We start from the raw sequence: 18,861 nt of genomic DNA on the forward strand, positions 1-18,861 counted from the left end.
TGTGTGTGTGTGTGTGTGTGTGTGTGTGTGTGTGTGTGTGTGTGTGTGTGTGTGTGTGTGTGTGTGTGTGGTGTGTGCCACACACACAGTCCTGGCTGCCCTGCTAGAGTAACAAAAATTAATTACTTTATTAATAGCCTGTTTGACCTTATTAACCACACCTCTCTCTCTCTCTCTCTCTCTCTCTCTCTCTCTCTCTCTCTCTCTCTCTCACATATTCATTTGTCAGGAAAGAAACAGAAAATCAAAGAACAGAGGCACAAAGAGAGAGAGAGAGAGAGAGAGAGAAACACCATGACGTGTTAGCGAGGAAGGTCAGGTATGTATGGCAGTATGTATGGCAGAGGCTCTGTGCTCTAACCTAACCTAACCTTATTCATGTCACTTCTACTGTATATTCTCCCTCCTCCTCCTCCCTCCTCCCCCTTCCTCCTCCTCCTCCCCCTTCCTTCTCCTCCTCCTCTCTCTCTTTCCACCTCAGTTATTCACGGGGCCGGATTCCAGAGTGGGCAAAGTGGGCAGCTGCCCAGGGGCCTCCACAATCTGGCGGCCTCCATATTACAATATTTTATTTATTTGTTTATTCATTTGGGTTATTTTTATTTTCATTCTTTATAATTCATGTTTATCTATTCCACGCATTCTGGACAGAACCATTATTTGAGTAGAGGTTTATCTGATTAATAATGCAAAGAATCATCTCTCTGTAATAACTAATAATATATTCTTTTCTGTGAAGTCTCTGAAAATTTTTGACATGTGCGGTAGTAGCTATATCAGGGCTGGTCGACTTGAACCACATGAACGACTCCAGTCATGTCTCACTTGTGTGTGTGTTGGGGAAATTTGTACACTATCAATAAATATACAGTAAGATAAAATTTCTCAATGTTCTTATTTCCTCAGTATAACTGCATATGGCTTCAAATTCTCCACAGAAGTGTTCAAATTTAATTCTTTCCTGGGCCTTACAGCGCCCCCGGAACTCCCAGATGTTTAGGCTCGCTTCACTCTGCCACCCCACCCTCTTGGGTAGTTATAATGAGGGGGCCTCCACAAAGAGGCTGCCCATGGGCCTCCACAGGTCTACATCCGGCACTGGTTATTCACATATTCCCCGTCTGCTCAGTGATCAGTTCTTCACACTGTTCTCACCTGTCTATTTCACCCCTTTAACACACCTGGTCTACGGTATAGTCTCAGTGTGGTCTGGACGCCATATTGGTTTTAGTGTTTTGGTCGTAGTTTGTGTGTTGGTTAGATAGGGTTGAGTGTTTGTTTGGTTGTATAAGGTTGAGTGTTTGTTTGGTTGTAAAGATAGATAGTTACATAGAAGAGAGTGATAGAGAGACAGTCATATGCATTGCCACATACACTGCACCAACACTCACATACACTGCACCAACACTGCACCAACACTCACATACACTGCACCAACACTGCACCAACACTACCACACACATACCTCCTGGGTCGGGTTGTCACACATACACAACATTTCCAGTCGTTTGTGTCTTTACTAAATGTCTTAAGTAATCTTGGCTCAAGTTTGGAAACTCGGTCTCTTGCTTGTGTGTTAATGTGTGTGTGTGTGTGTGTGAGGCGACCAGTGCATCCCAATTCCCTCCTTGTAGACAGATAGCCCAGGAGTATTTAAGCACTGCCTGTCAGTAGCCAAGCTATCATCTCTGGCTGGCAGCGCTTTACTCGTATCCCAAATCGGAAGCCGTCGTGTTTGAGGACGAGTGTAGCGCTGCCAGGCGGGGAATAGAGGATGGTGCACAACATTCCTCGGCTTATCGTGGATGGCTGGAACACTGGAACAAACCGACCAGTGAGTAAGTCGGTTCGTGGCGGAGAGAATTATTATTATTATTATTATTATTATTATTATTATTATTATTATTATTATTATTATTATTATTATTATTATTATTATTATTATTATTATTATTTTATTATTTTATTATTATTATTATTATTTATTTTTTGTTGTTGTTGTTGTTGTTGTTGTTGTTATAGGCTTTGTATTATAATTATTAATATACACACGTTAAATCTGAGAGAAGTTTTGTCTGTTTATGTAAATTGTCCTTGTCTCTCCTTCCCTCTCACTTCCCTTACCTATCCTACCTCCTCCCCTCCCCTCTCCTCCTTAACCCCTCCCTTCACCCCTTTCTCCTTCCCTCCCTTCTCCTCCCGCTCTCTCTGATTCAATGAAAAACCTGTCTTTATTTGTAAATTGTCTCTCATTCCTCCCTCTCCCTTCTCCCTTCCATCCCTCCTCCCCATCTCCCCTCCTCCCCTCTTTCCCCTCTCCTCCCTTCAGGAATATATATATATATATATATATATATATATATATATATGTAAATTGCTCCCACCTCATCCCCACCCCTACCCCCTCCCAATCTCCTCCTCTCCCTCTCCTCTCCCTCCCTTCCTCCCCCCTCCCCCTCCTCCTCCCCTCCTCCCCCCCTCCCTCCCCCCCCCCCTCCTTCCTCTCCCCCTCCTCCCCCCCTCCTCCCTTCCCTCCCCCCCCCCCCTCCTCCTCCCCCTCCTTCCTCTCCTTCTCCCCCTCTCCTTTCCGTCCCTCCTCCTCCTCCCCCTCCCTCTTCTCCCCCCTCCTCCCCTCTCCCCCTCCCCCTCCCCCTCCTCTCCCCCTCCTCCTCTCCTTTTCCCTCTCTCTCCCTCCCCTCCTTCCTTCCCCCTCCTCCCCCTCCCTTCCTCTTCCCTCTCCCCTCTCTCCTCCCCCTCCTCCTTTCCGCCCCTACCCCCTCCCCTCCTCCCTCCTCCCTTCCTCCCCCTCCTCCCTCCTTTCCGCCCCCACCCTCCCCTTCTGTTAAACAGGTCGTTCATTTCTCACGCCGTCCCGAACAACGCGACATTTTCTGCCCTGTTTCATACCTTAAGTACTTGATAGGAGGTAGAGCTGAGTACTAGGAGGTAGGTGAGTACTAGGCTGAGGGGGAGTACTAGGGGTGAGGAGGAGTACTAGGGGGTAGGGGTGAGTACTAGGTGAGGGGTAGAGTACTTGGAGGAGTACTAGAGGTAGGAGTACTAGGGGGTAGGGGTGAGTACTAGGGGAAAGGGGTGGAGTATGGGGGTGAGGGGTGAGTCTTGGGAGGTAGGGGTGAGTACTAGGAGGTAGGGGTGAGTGATTAGGTGGGGGTGAGTACTAGGGGAGGGGTGAGTACTAGGGAGGTAGGGGTGGAGTACTTGGAGGTAGGGGTGAGTACTAGGGGTGAGGGTGAGTACTAGGGGTAGGGGTGGAGTACTAGGTGAGGGGTGGGAGTACTTGGAGGTAGGGGTGAGTACTAGGGGTGAGGTAGAGTACTGGAGGTAGGGGTGAGTACTAGGTGAGGGGTGTAATTAGGAGGTAGGGGTGGAGTACTAGGGGTGAGGGGAGACTTGGAGGTAGGGGTGAGTACTAGGAGGTAGGGGTGAGTACTAGGGGGTAGGGGTGAGTACTAGGGGAGAGGGGGGTGAAGGGGTGACGGGATTGAGGCGACAGAGAGGGTGAGGGGAAGAGGAGTGAGGCGAGGAGGGACTGAGGCAAGAGAGGGAATGAGGGGTTGAGGAGAGAGGGGGTAAGGGAGAGGGGAGGGGGAGGGGAGAAAGGGGTGATGAGGAAAACAGGGAAAATTAAATAGGGATATTTTGGAGGATTATTAGGGACAAGGAGGGGGGGTAATATATTGGTAGGGGGTGGCGAGCTCTAGGGTGGGGGAACATGGTGTAGGGAGAGGGGAGGGAGATGAAGGAATAGGGGAAGGTTTGGAGGAGAATAAAGGCAAGGGGAAAGAGTAAGGGGGGTAAGGAAAGGTTGGGGAGAGAAGGTCGGGGGGAGAGGGAGGAGGAGGGAGGGAAGGAGGGAAGGAGGAGGGAGGAGGAAGGGAGGAGGGGAGGGAAGGAAGAGGGAGGGAGGTAAGGTCGGGAGGGAAACTATTGGTTGTCGGAGAAGAGGGTAGTAGTGAGGTATTCTTGGAGAGAGAGAGAGAGAGAGAGAGAGAGAGAGAGAGAGAGAGAGAGAGAGAGAGAGAGAGAGAGATCCATTCTCATAGTTAAAAGAGAATCACTTTGAACTGCCTAAACCTGTGTGTGTGTGTGTGTGTGTGTGTGTGTGTGTGTGTGTGTGTGTGTGTGTAATATCTGACTCATATTGGATCTGTCAGTCCCGTCTCTCTACCGTCACTGCCTTTTGTTTTGTTGTTGTTGTTGTTGAAGGAGAGGTGGAGCGATTGATCTGTCGCGTGTGGGACGGGAGGGAGGGAAGGAGGAAGGGGAACGCGCGCGCGTGTGTGTGTGTGAGAGAGAGAGGGAGACAGGTGGGTGGGGGAGGAAAGGGAAAGAGGAGTATCTGTCCCTGATTAATCGTGTGGAAGGGAAGCATCAGTGTCCTCCCCTGACGTGTATGGAAGAGGAAACATCTCTCTTGTAATTCCCATTCCTTCAAAAAACATATTTCCCATATTTATCTCATCAGCTCCCGCCATTAACCATTTGTTTGTTCACGTGATCTCTCTCTCTCAGCCAATCAGCGGTCGGAAACGAAAACTACGTCACCAAAACACCACAACACAATCGGTTTTGCCTTTGTAACTACGTCCTCCTAATGTGTTCTTACCACTAACCACGACTTGCTCTTCCTCCCCAACAGCCGTGAGCTTCATCAACTACGTGCTGCTGTGCCTGGTGTACACGACGTGGTTGGCGTGTCGCTCGGGGGAGGGGTCGCTGCTCAGGGTGGTCAGGACCAAGGGGCTCAAGTACTTCGTGTTGGCCGCCGTCGACGTGGAGGCGAATTATCTGGTGCTCAGAGCCTACCAGTATACCTCCGTCACCTCCGTCCAGGTACTGTCGCTACTTACCTCTTGGTTCACTGGCTAGGTGCTGTTACTCATCTGTTGATCATCTGGCCAGGTACTGTCACTCACCTGTTGTTCATCTGGCCTGGTACTGCCACTCACCTGTTGTTCATCTGGCCAGGTACTGTCGCTACTTACCTCTTGGTTCATCTGGCCAGGTACTGTCACTCACCTGTTGCCCATCTGGCCAGGTACTGTTACTCATCTGTTGATCATCTGGCCAGGTGCTGTTACCTCATCTGTTGATCATCTGCCAGGTACCGTCACTCACCTGTTGTCTTGTCTGGCCAGCTACTGTCATCACTCACCTGTTGCTCATCTGGCCAGGTACTGTTACTCATCTGTTGATCATCTGGCCAGGTACTGCCACTCACCTGTTGTTCATCAGGCCAGGTGCTGTCGCTACTACCTCTTGGGTTCATCTGGCCAGGTACTGTCACTCACCTGTTGTTCATCTGGCCTGGTACTGCCACTCACCTGTTGTTCATCTGGCCACCAGGTACCGTTACTCATCTGTTGTTCATCCGCCAGTACCGTCACCACCTGTTGTTCATCTGGCCAGGTACTGTCGCTACTTTTACCTCGGTTCATCTGGCCAGGTACTGTCATTCACCTGTTGATCATCTGGCCAGGTACTGTCACTCACCTGTTGTTCATCTGGCCTGGTACTGCCACTCACCTGTTGTTCATCTGGCCAGGTACTGTCGCTACTTACCTCTTGGTTCATCTGGCCAGGTACTGTCACTCACCTGTTGTTCATCTGTCCAGGTACTGCCACTCACCTGTTGTTCATCTGGCCAGGTACTGTCACTCACCTGTTGTTCATCTGTCCAGGTACTGCCACTCACCTGTTGTTCATCTGGCCAGGTACTGTCACTCACCCGGTTCACCTGACTCCATCACCTGGTTTAGTAACACCAAGTCAGGCTCTGGATTTACAAAAGTTCGTATGATGAATATATTCTCGTAAGTGAAAAATGTAAGAATATATCTAACTGGTTGACTTAAACTGAAACATAACCATAACAGTAAAAATGGCATCAAGATTACGCTGAGACTCTATCTGAAATTAATTCGTTCACTTGACATTACTTTCACTGACAAAAATTTACAAGTGTTAAGTGACCGTCTCAAGTTAAGGTTAAATCTAAGTGTGATTAAGCCAGTTAGGTTTGTGTATATGTTATTTATTTACGTGGAATGATCGATGTTACGGACCTTCCATGACATCTTGATATGCCCATTGTTTCTCCAGTCTTTTCTCGGAGGGTCAATATGTTCATAGACGAGGCCATCTATTGACGTACGATGATCCATACGTCCACAATACGACAGTGAGGAGTTGTATACGTCTCAGCTCGGTGTGTGGTGGAGAGGTTAACCCTATGGGGATGATGGTTTAAACTTCAAACGTTAAGGTATATTACTCAAGGGGTTTAAACCACTCCCACCTTAGATAATCAAATCAATGTCCTAAGAATATTAAACCTTCGTCCTTGAGTAATTAAACTTTTATCCTCACGATGTTAAGTCTTCAAATAATCACATCATCCTCCTGTTAAACCCTTCCCCCAAAAATTAAAACTCTTAGCCCTCCATTAAACCCGTCATCTTGATCTACCCAACACCCTTCTAGTCTTATCTCGAAGGTAAACAGATGACGTGTACCTTCCCTCCCCAACCAGCTGCTGGACTGTTTCGTGGTGCCGGTAGTGCTCGCCCTCAGCTGGCTCTTCCTCAAGGTCCGCTACAAGCTCGTGCACGTCCTCGGGGTGGGCCTCTGTCTGCTGGGTGTTGGGTGTCTGGTGTGGGCCAATGTGGAGGACGGCAAGGCGGCCATACCTGGTAAGTGAGAGAGAGAGAGAGAGAGAGAGAGAGAGAGAGAGATTAAAGTGAGAGGTGTGGCAGTCTTAATAATGTGTGTGGCGTTGTGCAATGCTTGTGGGTGTGGTGAATTTATACTGCCTCAGAAGTTTAGAACTTTCCCAATGAGAGAGAGAGAGGGGCGGGAGGGGGGGTTGGGGCTTCGCTAAGAACAAGGGACAGAAGAAATAAAGAATAAGCAGAAGAAATAAGGAAAATAGTAGATAGTTTAGAGGAAACGAGAAAAAAATAGAAGGTTAAAAGAAACTGGAAAAATCGTAGCAGATACTAAGGGAAAACTTTAGGAACCATACATAATAAAACAAACACACAAACAAACAAAACATAAATACAAAAAAAACCAGGAAATTCTAATAATTATACAAAGAAAATAAGAATAAAAATATCAATTACACAAAGAAAAAGGGAAATAATTAGCAACTGTATAGAGAAAATGAATTTGAAAGGGCAGACTCATTCAAAACAAAGAGAATCGCTTAACGAGTATAGGATAGGGGAGAAGGTGTGGGGTATAATTATTAAGATACGTGACCACTGACAATCAGGATTTAGGTAAAGGAATCAGGATGAGGATGAAAGACTCTTATACCCTCGTCTGGATTAAGATGGTGCAATATATAATAATGGTGACGGCCTGATGGTGATAGAATAAAGATGGTATTGGCGTCTTGTTAGTCAGTGGTAAATTCTGTACCAGTTAATGTTTAGTGAGGTAAGTGTTTTCTACCAGTTAATGTTTGGTAGTGTAAGTGTATTCTACTAGTTAATGTTTGGTAGTATAAGTGCATTCTACCAGTTAATGTTTGGTAGTGTAAGTGCATTCTACTAGTTAATGTAAAAATCTTCAGTTAATGTCCAGAAATAGATGGTTGGTTCAGTCTTGTAAGTACAGGATAACATTCGACTTGAAGGTTGATAGTGTGGTATAGTGTGGTGGCCGAGCGAGTATGGCGGTGGTGACTTGTATAGTGAACTGTTGGGTGTACTTCTGTATGGTGAGTGTATTGTGTGTACTTATGTATGGTGAGTATGTGTGTACTAAAGTATGGTGAGCATGTTTACTTATGTATGGTGAGCGTGTGTGTACTAAAGTATGGTGAGCATGTTTACTTATGTATGGTGAGCGTGTGTGTATGTGTGTTTGTGTATAGTGAGCATGATGTGTGTATTTACAGTATGTATGGTGAGTGTTGTGTGTGTGTGTGGGGTGAGTGTGATGTGTATACTCATGTATAGTGACTGTGGGTTGTATTATCTCTTTGCTTATCACCCTCTATATTGTGTCAGTCTTTATTAATTTATCTATATATTATCTTCTCTCTTAATCTCTCTAATCATATATTTATTGTATCTCTCTATATATCTTATTTATGTCTCTCTCCAATCCTCTATTTATCTATTCATTTGCTTATATATCTGTCTCTATCTCTTGTCTCTCTTTATCTCATCATCTGTGTGTCTCTCTCCTGACGAAGTATTTGTGTCTACAGGGGCTGAGCGTCTGCTGGGGGACATGTTGTGTCTGGGTGGCGCCACACTGTACGGGATAAGCAACGTGGCGCAAGAGTACATTGTCAAGACCTACGACAGTGTTGAGTTTCTGGGAATGATGGGTCTATTTGGCTCTCTTATTAATGGCATACAACTGTGAGTATCCTACCACAATTATTATTACTATTACTACCACTATCACTGTTACCCCCAATCACTAGTGGTAGGATGATGTTATTTAAAAGTCACTTAGCTGTCCTGCTGGTCTGAACTTCGATGACACTCATTCGTCCAGTGTTGTTGTCCGAGAATTATTTCCTTTCCTTTTTTCAGTTTTCCTCGACGGGATGTTGGTATCACTATGTGCTGTCACTATACACACTAGATCTCACTGTGAATGGTGGATCATATACACTATCACAGTCCTTTAGAAAACACTGAAAAACATCCCCTCTTAGTGGCACCATTGTTGTGTATCTCTTACCTCCAGGCACTCATGCCAGTTGCTTCCTCCATTTTTTTTTCAATGGAATTATTTTAAAGTTTCCAAAGCAGTCATTTTTATCACCATGAACTGTCCAAGCTAAAGGCACAGCTCTTCACTCTATGAACGTCCTATGGACAGTCAATCACAGTCATGAATACCCCTAATTTAAATTTTCTGAATAAATCTTGACATATGCCAATGATTTTATTTTTGTACTCACACAGCCTATAGTTCCAATCAAGTAGAAAGATTATTTCAATCTTGAATCAAGAATAACCAAAATTGCTGAGTCTATTTACACATTCACATCACTAAGACGACCTTGATGATCTTATGAATTCACTGTCCAATTTCTGTCGCTCAACGAAGGCCCAACTGTCAACACACACTTCGGTACAGAGGTGCAACACGACACACTATGTTGTTTACATTGCCCTGGGGTGAGACCCATGTGTGGAGATGCCTAGGGTGTTCAGGCCATGTATTTGCAATTATCATCTTGTTTTCCATTAATATTTCTCCTCTCTCGTTTCTCATTACCCAACCCCTGTGGTCCTACTTCTGGTGCTAGTTTCCCTTACCCAACTTTTGTGTTAAATTCATTCATTATAATCAGACAGTTATTAAACTCTAGTGTCTTTTGCTTTATTATATTCTTCATAAAATTTCTCAAAGACTTCATCCTCATTATCAATTGTTGGTGCATAAACCTGTATTATTTACCAGCCTCATATACTTTATAGAGCGGTTCTGAGCATCCTCACCCCCCACCCTCCCCCTTTTCATAAGAAAATTTCAATACTTTTTCTTTAGTGCAGTGTAGTACCCAGGCATATTTGTAAAGTAAAAAGTAATTACTATTGACCTCAGAATCTCCTAATATCAAGTGCACATGGCTTCAAAATGCTCATGATATTGGTCAGATTTATAAAAAAATGGGGGTCTTAGCGCCCCCCCATCCCTCAAAAAAAAAAAAAAACACTGCGTGGACTCGCTATGTCCCCCCCACCCACAACTTCTTGGACACCCCACATTTGATATTCCTGGATCCGCCCTGTATAATGTCCTCGCATTCCGTGTTCTAATCTTTATTTTGTGTTTGTTCATTTTTAAACTTTCCTTCGTGTTTAATGTCCAAGGTTTTGTTTTGCTCGTTTAGTACTTGTTAGCTGTCTAAAAAAAAATACAAATATAATAGTCTGTCAACTAACCTAGATTGATTATGAATTAAGAATTAAAGAAAACGAAAAGTTGAAGTATAACTTATATAAATAAGTTGAGGCTGTATTACTTTTATCTTCTTCGCCACTGATCGGCTCGTTAGTCGCTTGGGCTTCTCCATATAATACACTAATTTGTAGCTTCTTTATTTTATGGAAATTTTGGCATAACCCTTAGAAGGTGTCTGCATAACTGTGAGTGGTCGACTAACTGAGGTGTGAATCAGTTGGTGTTTTGAATTAATTACAGTTACAAATACTGAAATGTACCAATGTGTTTAATGTCACTACATATGTAATATATTTCTGCCTTCATTGATAACTTTACATGTAAATTAATTTTCTGTAAAACTCGGCAACATATAACACAACCTGACGTGAGTGTGTGTGGTCGCTACACTGCCATCATACTGCCATGGCATTTATTTCAGCCGTGACTGGTGACCTTCCTAGTAACATCCCTGATGTATGTTCCCCTTTAATGTACGACACTGACACAACCTTTGTCGCTTCTACAATGACCCGTCGCTCAAAGCCCTCACCAGAGCTCCAAGAATCAATCAATATGAATCGAAGGGAAATCACACTGAGAGAAGCTTGGAGACGGGAGTCAGTCAGTTGTCTCACTTACAGCGTTTACTGCCGGGCCTCTTCTGGTGCTGAAACAAATAAATAGCTACAATTAGAGCTTCGCCTAACCTCAGTATTTATGTTTCAAGAATACATTTCTCGCGTGTATATGTAAATTGAAACTTCATACCAAACTTTTCTTTTCATACATTACTTACTTTTACTTTTATCCTCTAAAAACAATATTCAACACATAACTGCAGGTGTTATATCGGAGGAATATTGCTTTTGTCATCTCACTTCCACATTAAAAAGAATTTTTTTTTATGACACTTCAAATTAAATACCCAAATGAGAAAGATATCCTCGAAACATGAATAATAAGGTTAATTGAATCTCTTCTTGCTTAAAATATGCTTACATATCCAGGGTAGCTAACGGTGGCTGACCTCTGGCCAATAATATAAGGACTGTGACTCGGTCAGGCGTGAAACACTACCAAACTCCCACTCCCAGAACTCATTATGTCGGAAATATTGGCGTCATATTTGAAAAAAAAATGGGCACTGATTTTTCTGATACTGTACTTTGTTAATTATAACTGATATTATGGAAGACATAAAACTCAGGCGGCTGGTGATGTACAGTTATATCTGCACAACTCACCTGAATTTTCATTTGTGAATGTTAAAATACCTCGCCAGTGCAGTTATTATACAGAGTCAGAAAAATAAGATTTTATTGCTGTGAAATACTACTGTTATTTCGTAGGTCAGCTCATGGTCAGGTGTTGAGGGTGTGGGAGTCATGAGTGTGGCTATTGATCTTGACTTGACTTTGGTGTATTGACTTAAAAAAAATGGCGCTGATTCTTATACATCTACGAATAATCTTTGGAATATGTCGTGTATAGGGCGGGTGATCCAACTAAAAACAAGTTACAGTATAATAGGCCTTAATTAACAAGATATACTGTTTACTTCAAAGTGGGACAAGGTGAACTAAGTCCAGTACTGATTGGTATTTGTATATTGATGATGTACTTTTATTGTTTTTTATTTCTATTTTTTTCAATAGCGCCCAAAGGACGTTAGACTTATTTGAAGACTTGCGGCCTATCACAATTTAAGAAAACCATAAGAAAGTTATTGTTTAGTTAGCAAACAAACTTTCCCAAAATGCGGGAAACTTAAGGGTACAACTTAAGGGGAGAACAGAAGTACATTCAAATTATTAGGGATAAGCAAATGGTAAAATACTGCGACCAATGACTCACTGTGGTAGTGACACTACTGGGACAGTTGAGGCAATGATGCAGAAGAGTTAGATGTGAGACTGTTACACCGTGAGCAGGACGAGAAGTGCGGGACATCCTCTACCAAAGACTTGCCAGATGGGTCTCCCATCCTAAGGCGAACCGAGACATTATTAGTCTGCAAGCCATTAGTCCACGTCGACGATAGGAAAGGAATAAACTGCGAAGAGTTTTAGGGTAAAAAGCGACAGTTCTGTTGTACTTGTTTATCACTGGGAGCCTCACACCTCCTTCCTGTATCTCTCAACTGTAGAGGTTCTTAATTTGAGATCATTTACAGATACATAAGGACATTAGCAAAGAAAATACTGAAACATCATCCAGAAAATACCTTAGTAAGGTGGTAATGGTTATCATCTCCGGTCTTAGTTCTCTGTTCCTCAAGTGTTAACATGTAGCTTTTCTTGTGAGTCGTTGTCCCACGCACAGAGTAATTTACACATTAATAACACCCAAAATTAAGATTCTTGGTATGAATACTATTGTCACTAACATTATTGAATGTAAACTATCTTCTGACTTAATAATGGCCCTTCACTACAATGCTCTCATCTTGGTGCCGTCTGCTGCTGTCCTGGAATGTTTACTCTTCTTGATACTGTATTATTGTTTCTCAGTAGATTGTCTTTCTTAAATCCAACTCATCCTTATTGATCTAATATTCATTGCCTATCTTTTAAATTTTATCTAAGGTATATCTCAACACTCAGCTGCTACATCATCACTCTCTGGACACCATACAGTAACCCCTTATGATAATAGCTGGTAGTGGATCATCTTTTCACCAATTTGATTGTTGTCTTCTTGTTTTCCTTTGTCTTTTCCCACACAGATTTGGAACAATGAATTTCACCCTGTTCATGTTGTTTAACTTATATTGTACAATCCTCATAACAGAGGAAGTAAAACTATAAAAACTATGTTTAGAAACTATACTAAACACGACGAACACTTAAGGGAGATTTATTTGCCCATTGTAAATTGTTACAAACTTAATAATCAAGGTTCTGATCCTTTCAACTGTGAGTCTTTCATTAAGGCTGGTAACCTCGTGTAATCCAATGTGGACCTTCGGTAGAGCAATACTGGAGCGTAATGACGTGGGGTCTGTGAGGTGGGACACTTGGCCAGTGCTGGCGCTGGTTGGGGGCTTCAGTGCAGCCCAGTTCCTCTTCTATGTGGTGGCCCCAGCAGTCATCCGTGTAACCTCTGCCACCGCCCTCAACCTGGCCCTCTTCACGGCCGACTTCTACATCCTCATCACTGGCATTGCATTCTTCAGGTTCAAGGTATAGTGTTTACAGTGTTACTCGTTCATTCCACTCACTCACGCACACACACACTGTATTCACTCACACACTCTACTCACTCATACACCACTCACTCACTTACTCCACTCACTCAGTCACCAACATACAATTACTGGAAGCGTAATAAATGTTAATTATGGAACATGATCAAGATTGGGAGAAACCAGAAAATAGTAGAGATCATTGTCGTAAACTTTTGGAAACTCAAGAAATATCAGAGGACAGATCAGTGACTTAAACTATTGATTTGTGGTGATGGAGATTATAACTATATAAATTGTAAAGGTTTATATAGTATTTGGGACTAAGTGAGTTAAGATGGTAGAGTATTGGAAAGTTGAAGAATATTGAAATCTGTGAAAATAATATAGGCCGAGAAAAGTGTTGGAGAATGGGAGTCTTGTAATTACCATACCATAAATTATTGGAGAATGGTGGGTTTATCACCACACCTTAAGTGTTGGAGAATGGTAGTGTTGTAAGTAACACCCAACTTTAAAGTAATGTCAGGGGCGGATCCAGGGGGGTCCTAGTGGTCCGGAACCCTCTTTTCATCAGAAAATCCCAATGCTTCTTCAATGCAGTATTGTACTTTAGCGTTTTTGTATAGTAAAAGGTAATTACTATTGACCTCAGAATATCTCTTAATATCAAGTGCGCATGGCTTCAAAATGACCTCAAAATGCTCATGACATTGGTTAGATTAAACAAAAACGGGGGGGGGGAGGCTTAGAGCGTCCCTCCAAAGACCCCCTTGGACCCCTTCCCCCCTTTTGATATTTCTAGATCCGCCTCTGAATGGAGTATGGTAGAGTCTTGTAACACTGTGCCTCACCTCCTTCATTTGTTTCAGTTCCATCCACTGTACTTCCTGTCGTACATCCTGGTGGTGACGGGCGTCATAGTTTTTGTCATCAAGCCTACACCCATTGCCTCCACAAACAGAGGTTACTACAGGTGCGTGACTCAATGTGATGCTCTACAGTATAATTTCTGTCTTTCTTGATTTTTATGTGTTACTTATACTTGATTTACTGCACACAAGAAGGTGAGAGGACTATGGACAATAGATAGATATAGTCATCGCTCAGTTTACACCATGCAAAAATAAAATGTGTCAAACAAATGAAAAGCTCTTGGGAAAGGGGTAAGGCGTACAGCTGACCTCCATCAGTCATACAATAAGTTAATACGGCATACTGTACAAGCAACAAAACATTACATTAAAAAATTTAATATTTAAATTTATTACTAACCCTTACTGATGATGATACAGTGTTCACAAGAGAGGATGCAACTAACCTTCCTGCGTTTGAGGACAGACGGTTCGACATAGCACTGACCCACATTGTGTTCACTGAAGAGGGCATTAGAAATAAACTGTCCAGGCTAAAGGGCCATAAAAGTCCCGGATCTGACATGGTGCATCCTAGAGTGCTAAGAGAGTTGTGCAACGAGCTTGCAGAGCCCTTGAAGATCCTGTTTTGTAAATGCATGGACGAACAAATGGTCCCCAGTGAATGGAAAGTGGCTTATGTGAGTCCTGTCTTCAAGAAGGGCGATCGTCACTCCACGAACAACTATAGACAGGTGAGCCTGACCAGCATAATATGTAAAGTACTTGAGAGTATTATCAGAGATGCCGCGATGGAACATCTAATACGAAACAACCTTGTAAAAGATTGCCAACACGGTTTTATGCCGGGGTGCTCCTGATTAACACAATTGCTCAAGGTATTGGATATTTGGACCCATATTCTGGAATGGGGTGGTAATATCGACAATATTTACTTAGATTTTGCCAAGGCTTTCGACAGTGTACCCCACGAAAGGCTTAAAATCAAACTGGAAGGGTACGGAATTCGGGGAAGTGTCCTTGCGTGGATAGAAGACTTTCTACATGACCGCAAGCAGTGTGTGGTGTTTAATGGTACGAAATTGTCATCTGTACCTGTCACAAGTGGGGTACCACAGGGCAGTGTATTGGGCCCGCTGTTGTTTGTTTGTTTCATAAATGACATGCCTGACGTTGTACACTCCTCCATACAAATGTTTGCCGATGACGCCAAGTTATTTCGGGAAATTAAGAACCAAGCGGACTGTGAAGAGCTGCAGAAGGATCTCTGTGGGCTCCAGGAATGGTCGAAGAAATGGCTGCTGAGATTCAATGTCACGAAGTGTAAGAGGATGCACCTGGGGCGTACCAACGGTAAGAAGACTGTGTTGAGACTGTTGAGACTGTGTGTGAGAAGGACCTAGGTGTGTATGTTGACAATGAGCTGAAGTTCTCAGGCCATTGTGAGAAGAAGGTAAATCAGGCAAATACAGTAAATTATTGGGTCTTATAAGAAGGTCGTTCAGATATCTAGACGGTCCGTCCCTCGTAATGATCTTCAGGAGTGAAGTGCTTCCCCATTTGGAGTACTGTCACCCTATCTGGTCCCCGAGATATGCTAGGGACTGTCAGTTGGTTGAAAATGTTCAAAGGAGGGCCACCAGACTGGTGCCTGCACTTCGGCACCTCAGCTACCCTGAGAGATTGGAGCGCCTGAACTTGCCTAGCTTATACTACAGACGGGCAAGGGGGGACCTAGTTGAGGTGTATAAGCATCTCAGGGGGCACTACTCAGTTGAGTGTCCTTACTTGGAGCTGGCGGACTCGCCCCACAAGGGGTCACAGCTCAAGATTGAAGAAGCCGCAAGTCCAGAAAACCGTGAGGGCAAACTTTTTTGGAGTGAGGGTTGTAAACTCTTGGAACAATCTACCAGAGAGTGTTGTGACGGCACCGAGTGTGAGCTCTTTCAAGACAAGACTTGACCAACACTGGAGCGGGTTCAGGTACATTCAGGAGCCGGTGCATGCCCAGTATTTGCCAACAGTGCGTGACAGAGACGTGACCGATCGCCCGGGTGGCTAGCGAGCCGATCTTTTGGTGAAGAAGATAAATGAAAAGGAAAAGTAATCAGAGACGTGACCGATCGCCCAAGGGGCTAACAAGCCGATCAGTGGCGAAGAGGATAAAAGTAAAAAGTAAAAGTAATGAACTTGATATGGTGATGGTGTTGAAGTCTGAAGTTCAGGAATTCATCTGAACTGCTTAGGGCAAGGAATATAGAGGTTCTTTGGCCTGGGGAGTGTGGAATAAGCTGTGGGGGTAATTTCGGTCAATATTTAGAGGTTGCCATGCACGGAAATTACTATGGAATATAGGTTTTTATAGTGTATTACATACAAATTTGACCTTCGTTTTCATCGGAAGTGAGTGGTTATGAAAATATGAGTCATATCATATGACACCCCCTCCCAATTACCATTAGTATTGGTTGCACAAGTGTGTAGAGCTTTGAAGTAGAGGGAAATTGTGGGGTAAAAAAAAAAATGATGAAACGCAGCCTAACAAAACCTCGTAACCAGAGAAACCAGTAGGGCCTGACCTAACCTCCTAGCACCCCCCCTTACACCCCCAGATGCTTATACACCTCAATTAGGTAGCCCCCTTGCCCGTGTTTAATGTCTCTTGATTTGAGTGAGTACACCTGGCTGTTGTCAACTACACATACACATTTAATGGCTGGCTGATGTGGTGTTTAACAGAATGAGATTTGATTTAATCATACTAATCTTTCAGGGAAATCTCAGTGGGTCGTTCGAGTAGTGGAAATGAGGTGGAACTGACGACGACCCCAGGTACAGCCACCAGTAGTATGGGTGGTGGTGCTTCCTTCACTGAGTGGCCGCCACTCCCACCTGAGGTTAGGGGATGTCCCGACTACCCCTACCCACACTCTCACTCCACCGAATTCAGGCAAGGTTAGTCCAAACCTGCATTAGTCAGTTTTATCTGTATGCATAGAATTTAATATCTGAGTTTAGCAAGGTCATCCCAAACCTGAAGTAAATATAATATGAGATTCCAGTTGAGGCAAGATCATTCCATACCTGTAAAAGTGGCATTTAATTCTTAACTTTAGGCAAGGTCAGTCCAAACTTTAGAATAATTTCCCAAGTTCAGGTAAGATCAGTTCAAATCTTCATAAGGGTCAACCATTGATAAAGATCTTGTAATAATTTTCTGGTTGAGATTTATAAAGGAATGGGAAATGTGATGCTTCTGGTGTTAGCAGATTGTTAATTTTAGTTCACCATAAATTATTATTTAGGTAAAACTGTAGATGCTTCTCAGACACCTCAGTACAGTAAGATGACCCACTAAAGATGTAATTTAACATGTGTACAGTTGGAGATATAGTATACAGTACTTTTTGTGCACTCCTGGAATTTATACATCTCAAGATTGTTCTCTGCTAGCATGGAATCCACAGTTAGAATACTGACTTAGTTTTTTGTAAAATTGCCAATTTGATTTAGTATAGATTAGGATAATTTAGGTAAGGCTGTTTTGATGTTCATTGTTTGTCTAGTCTGCTTTATTAACTGCCAATATGTAGTTACACGATTGTCCAGTCATGCAGCAATAGTGTGTTGTGACTTAGTTGTTAATATATCTGAAGGTCCATCCAGCAGGGGTATTCACTAAGGGGAAAATTTAGATGACTTTTTTAGTGTAGTATTTAGAAGACTGCCTTTAACAACTATCTGGACAAGAAAGCCAAGACAGTTTACGTTTCAACTTTGCATTATTTTTTTTGCCTTATTTTTTGCCTTATATTGCTTTATTTTGTGAAAATGACAAAATACAAAATATCAGCAAACGGAGAGGGAATCATGTCAAGTGGAACGAGATCCAGATCTAATTCTCTTACAAAGAGAAGCGACGAAGAAGATCAAGATATATGGACGTGCTATGTATGTGAACAGGATTTCACGGATGAAAATGCTCAATACGTACAATGTGAGTACTGTAAACTTTTATTGCTCCAGTTGCTTGAATCTGTCCAAGCACGATTATGTTCATTTCAAAAACCCTCCACTTCACTGGTTCTGTACAAATTGTGAGGAAAAGTGATGAGAAATATTAGAATGGACAGGGAAGTTAAGAGGAGATATACGGAATTATTTAAAACCATGGAGAGTAGATTGGTGCACTTAGAAGAGGAGATGAATTGTAAGGTAGACCTTGAGTACATAAAAGAGCTGATTGGTGAGAGATTGAAGGTGGATGTGTTGGTAAGTGGTGAGTCTAGTAATAATACTGTGGAAATGGTGGTTAGTCAGGCATCAGGAAATTAGTACTGTACCAAAATGGGGAGTACAGTAATTGGTATTGTATGAAGTAAAAGAAACATATGATGCAAATGTGGCTGATTGGAAGAAATTAAAACTAAATTTGGGGGAAGATTAGAGACTTTATTGAGGGAGAAAAGTTTATGATCAAGAATGTTATTACAATTTGGAAAAGAAAGAATATAAAAGATAACACTAGGAGAATGAGACCTGTCCATGCAACAGTGTAAGGTAATAAAAATGAGAAGAGTGTGAAGAAAACTTTTTGAAATTGCTCTACGATATGTCTCGCCTAATAGTGATCTCCAGAAAGAAACAAAGAAAAGATGGAGGAAATGAAAACTATAATGGAGAAGAAAAACCAGAAGATATTCAGGTTTAGAGGTCCACCATGGACAAGGAGATCCACAAGGACTGAAGTATATTAGGAATGATGCATACAGTATAACTCACAAGAATCCTGTGTGTAAGGTTTTTATAGTTTCAAAGTGATTTTTTTTGTGTGTGTGTAGAATATTCTTTTAACAAGAT

The 18,861-nt window shown here is 42.9% G+C and overlaps 1 protein-coding gene across 1 annotated transcript in view; it reads left to right on the forward strand.

Moving 5' to 3' along the window:
- LOC121871988 (solute carrier family 35 member F1-like) overlaps window positions 1-18,861 on the forward strand; it is a 68,898-nt gene that overhangs the window by 22,387 nt on the left and 27,650 nt on the right. The window contains exons 3-8 of the mRNA XM_042374608.1: window positions 4,661-4,854; window positions 6,554-6,713; window positions 8,243-8,399; window positions 12,914-13,124; window positions 13,999-14,102; window positions 16,775-16,956. Coding sequence (XP_042230542.1) covers window positions 4,661-4,854; window positions 6,554-6,713; window positions 8,243-8,399; window positions 12,914-13,124; window positions 13,999-14,102; window positions 16,775-16,956 — 1,008 coding nt within the window. The remainder of the gene's footprint in view (window positions 1-4,660; window positions 4,855-6,553; window positions 6,714-8,242; window positions 8,400-12,913; window positions 13,125-13,998; window positions 14,103-16,774; window positions 16,957-18,861) is intronic.

This window comes from Homarus americanus, unplaced genomic scaffold, assembly GCF_018991925.1.
Source record: "Homarus americanus isolate GMGI-L3 unplaced genomic scaffold, GMGI_Hamer_2.0 scaffold51476, whole genome shotgun sequence".
NCBI classification, from domain to species: domain Eukaryota; kingdom Metazoa; phylum Arthropoda; class Malacostraca; order Decapoda; family Nephropidae; genus Homarus; species Homarus americanus.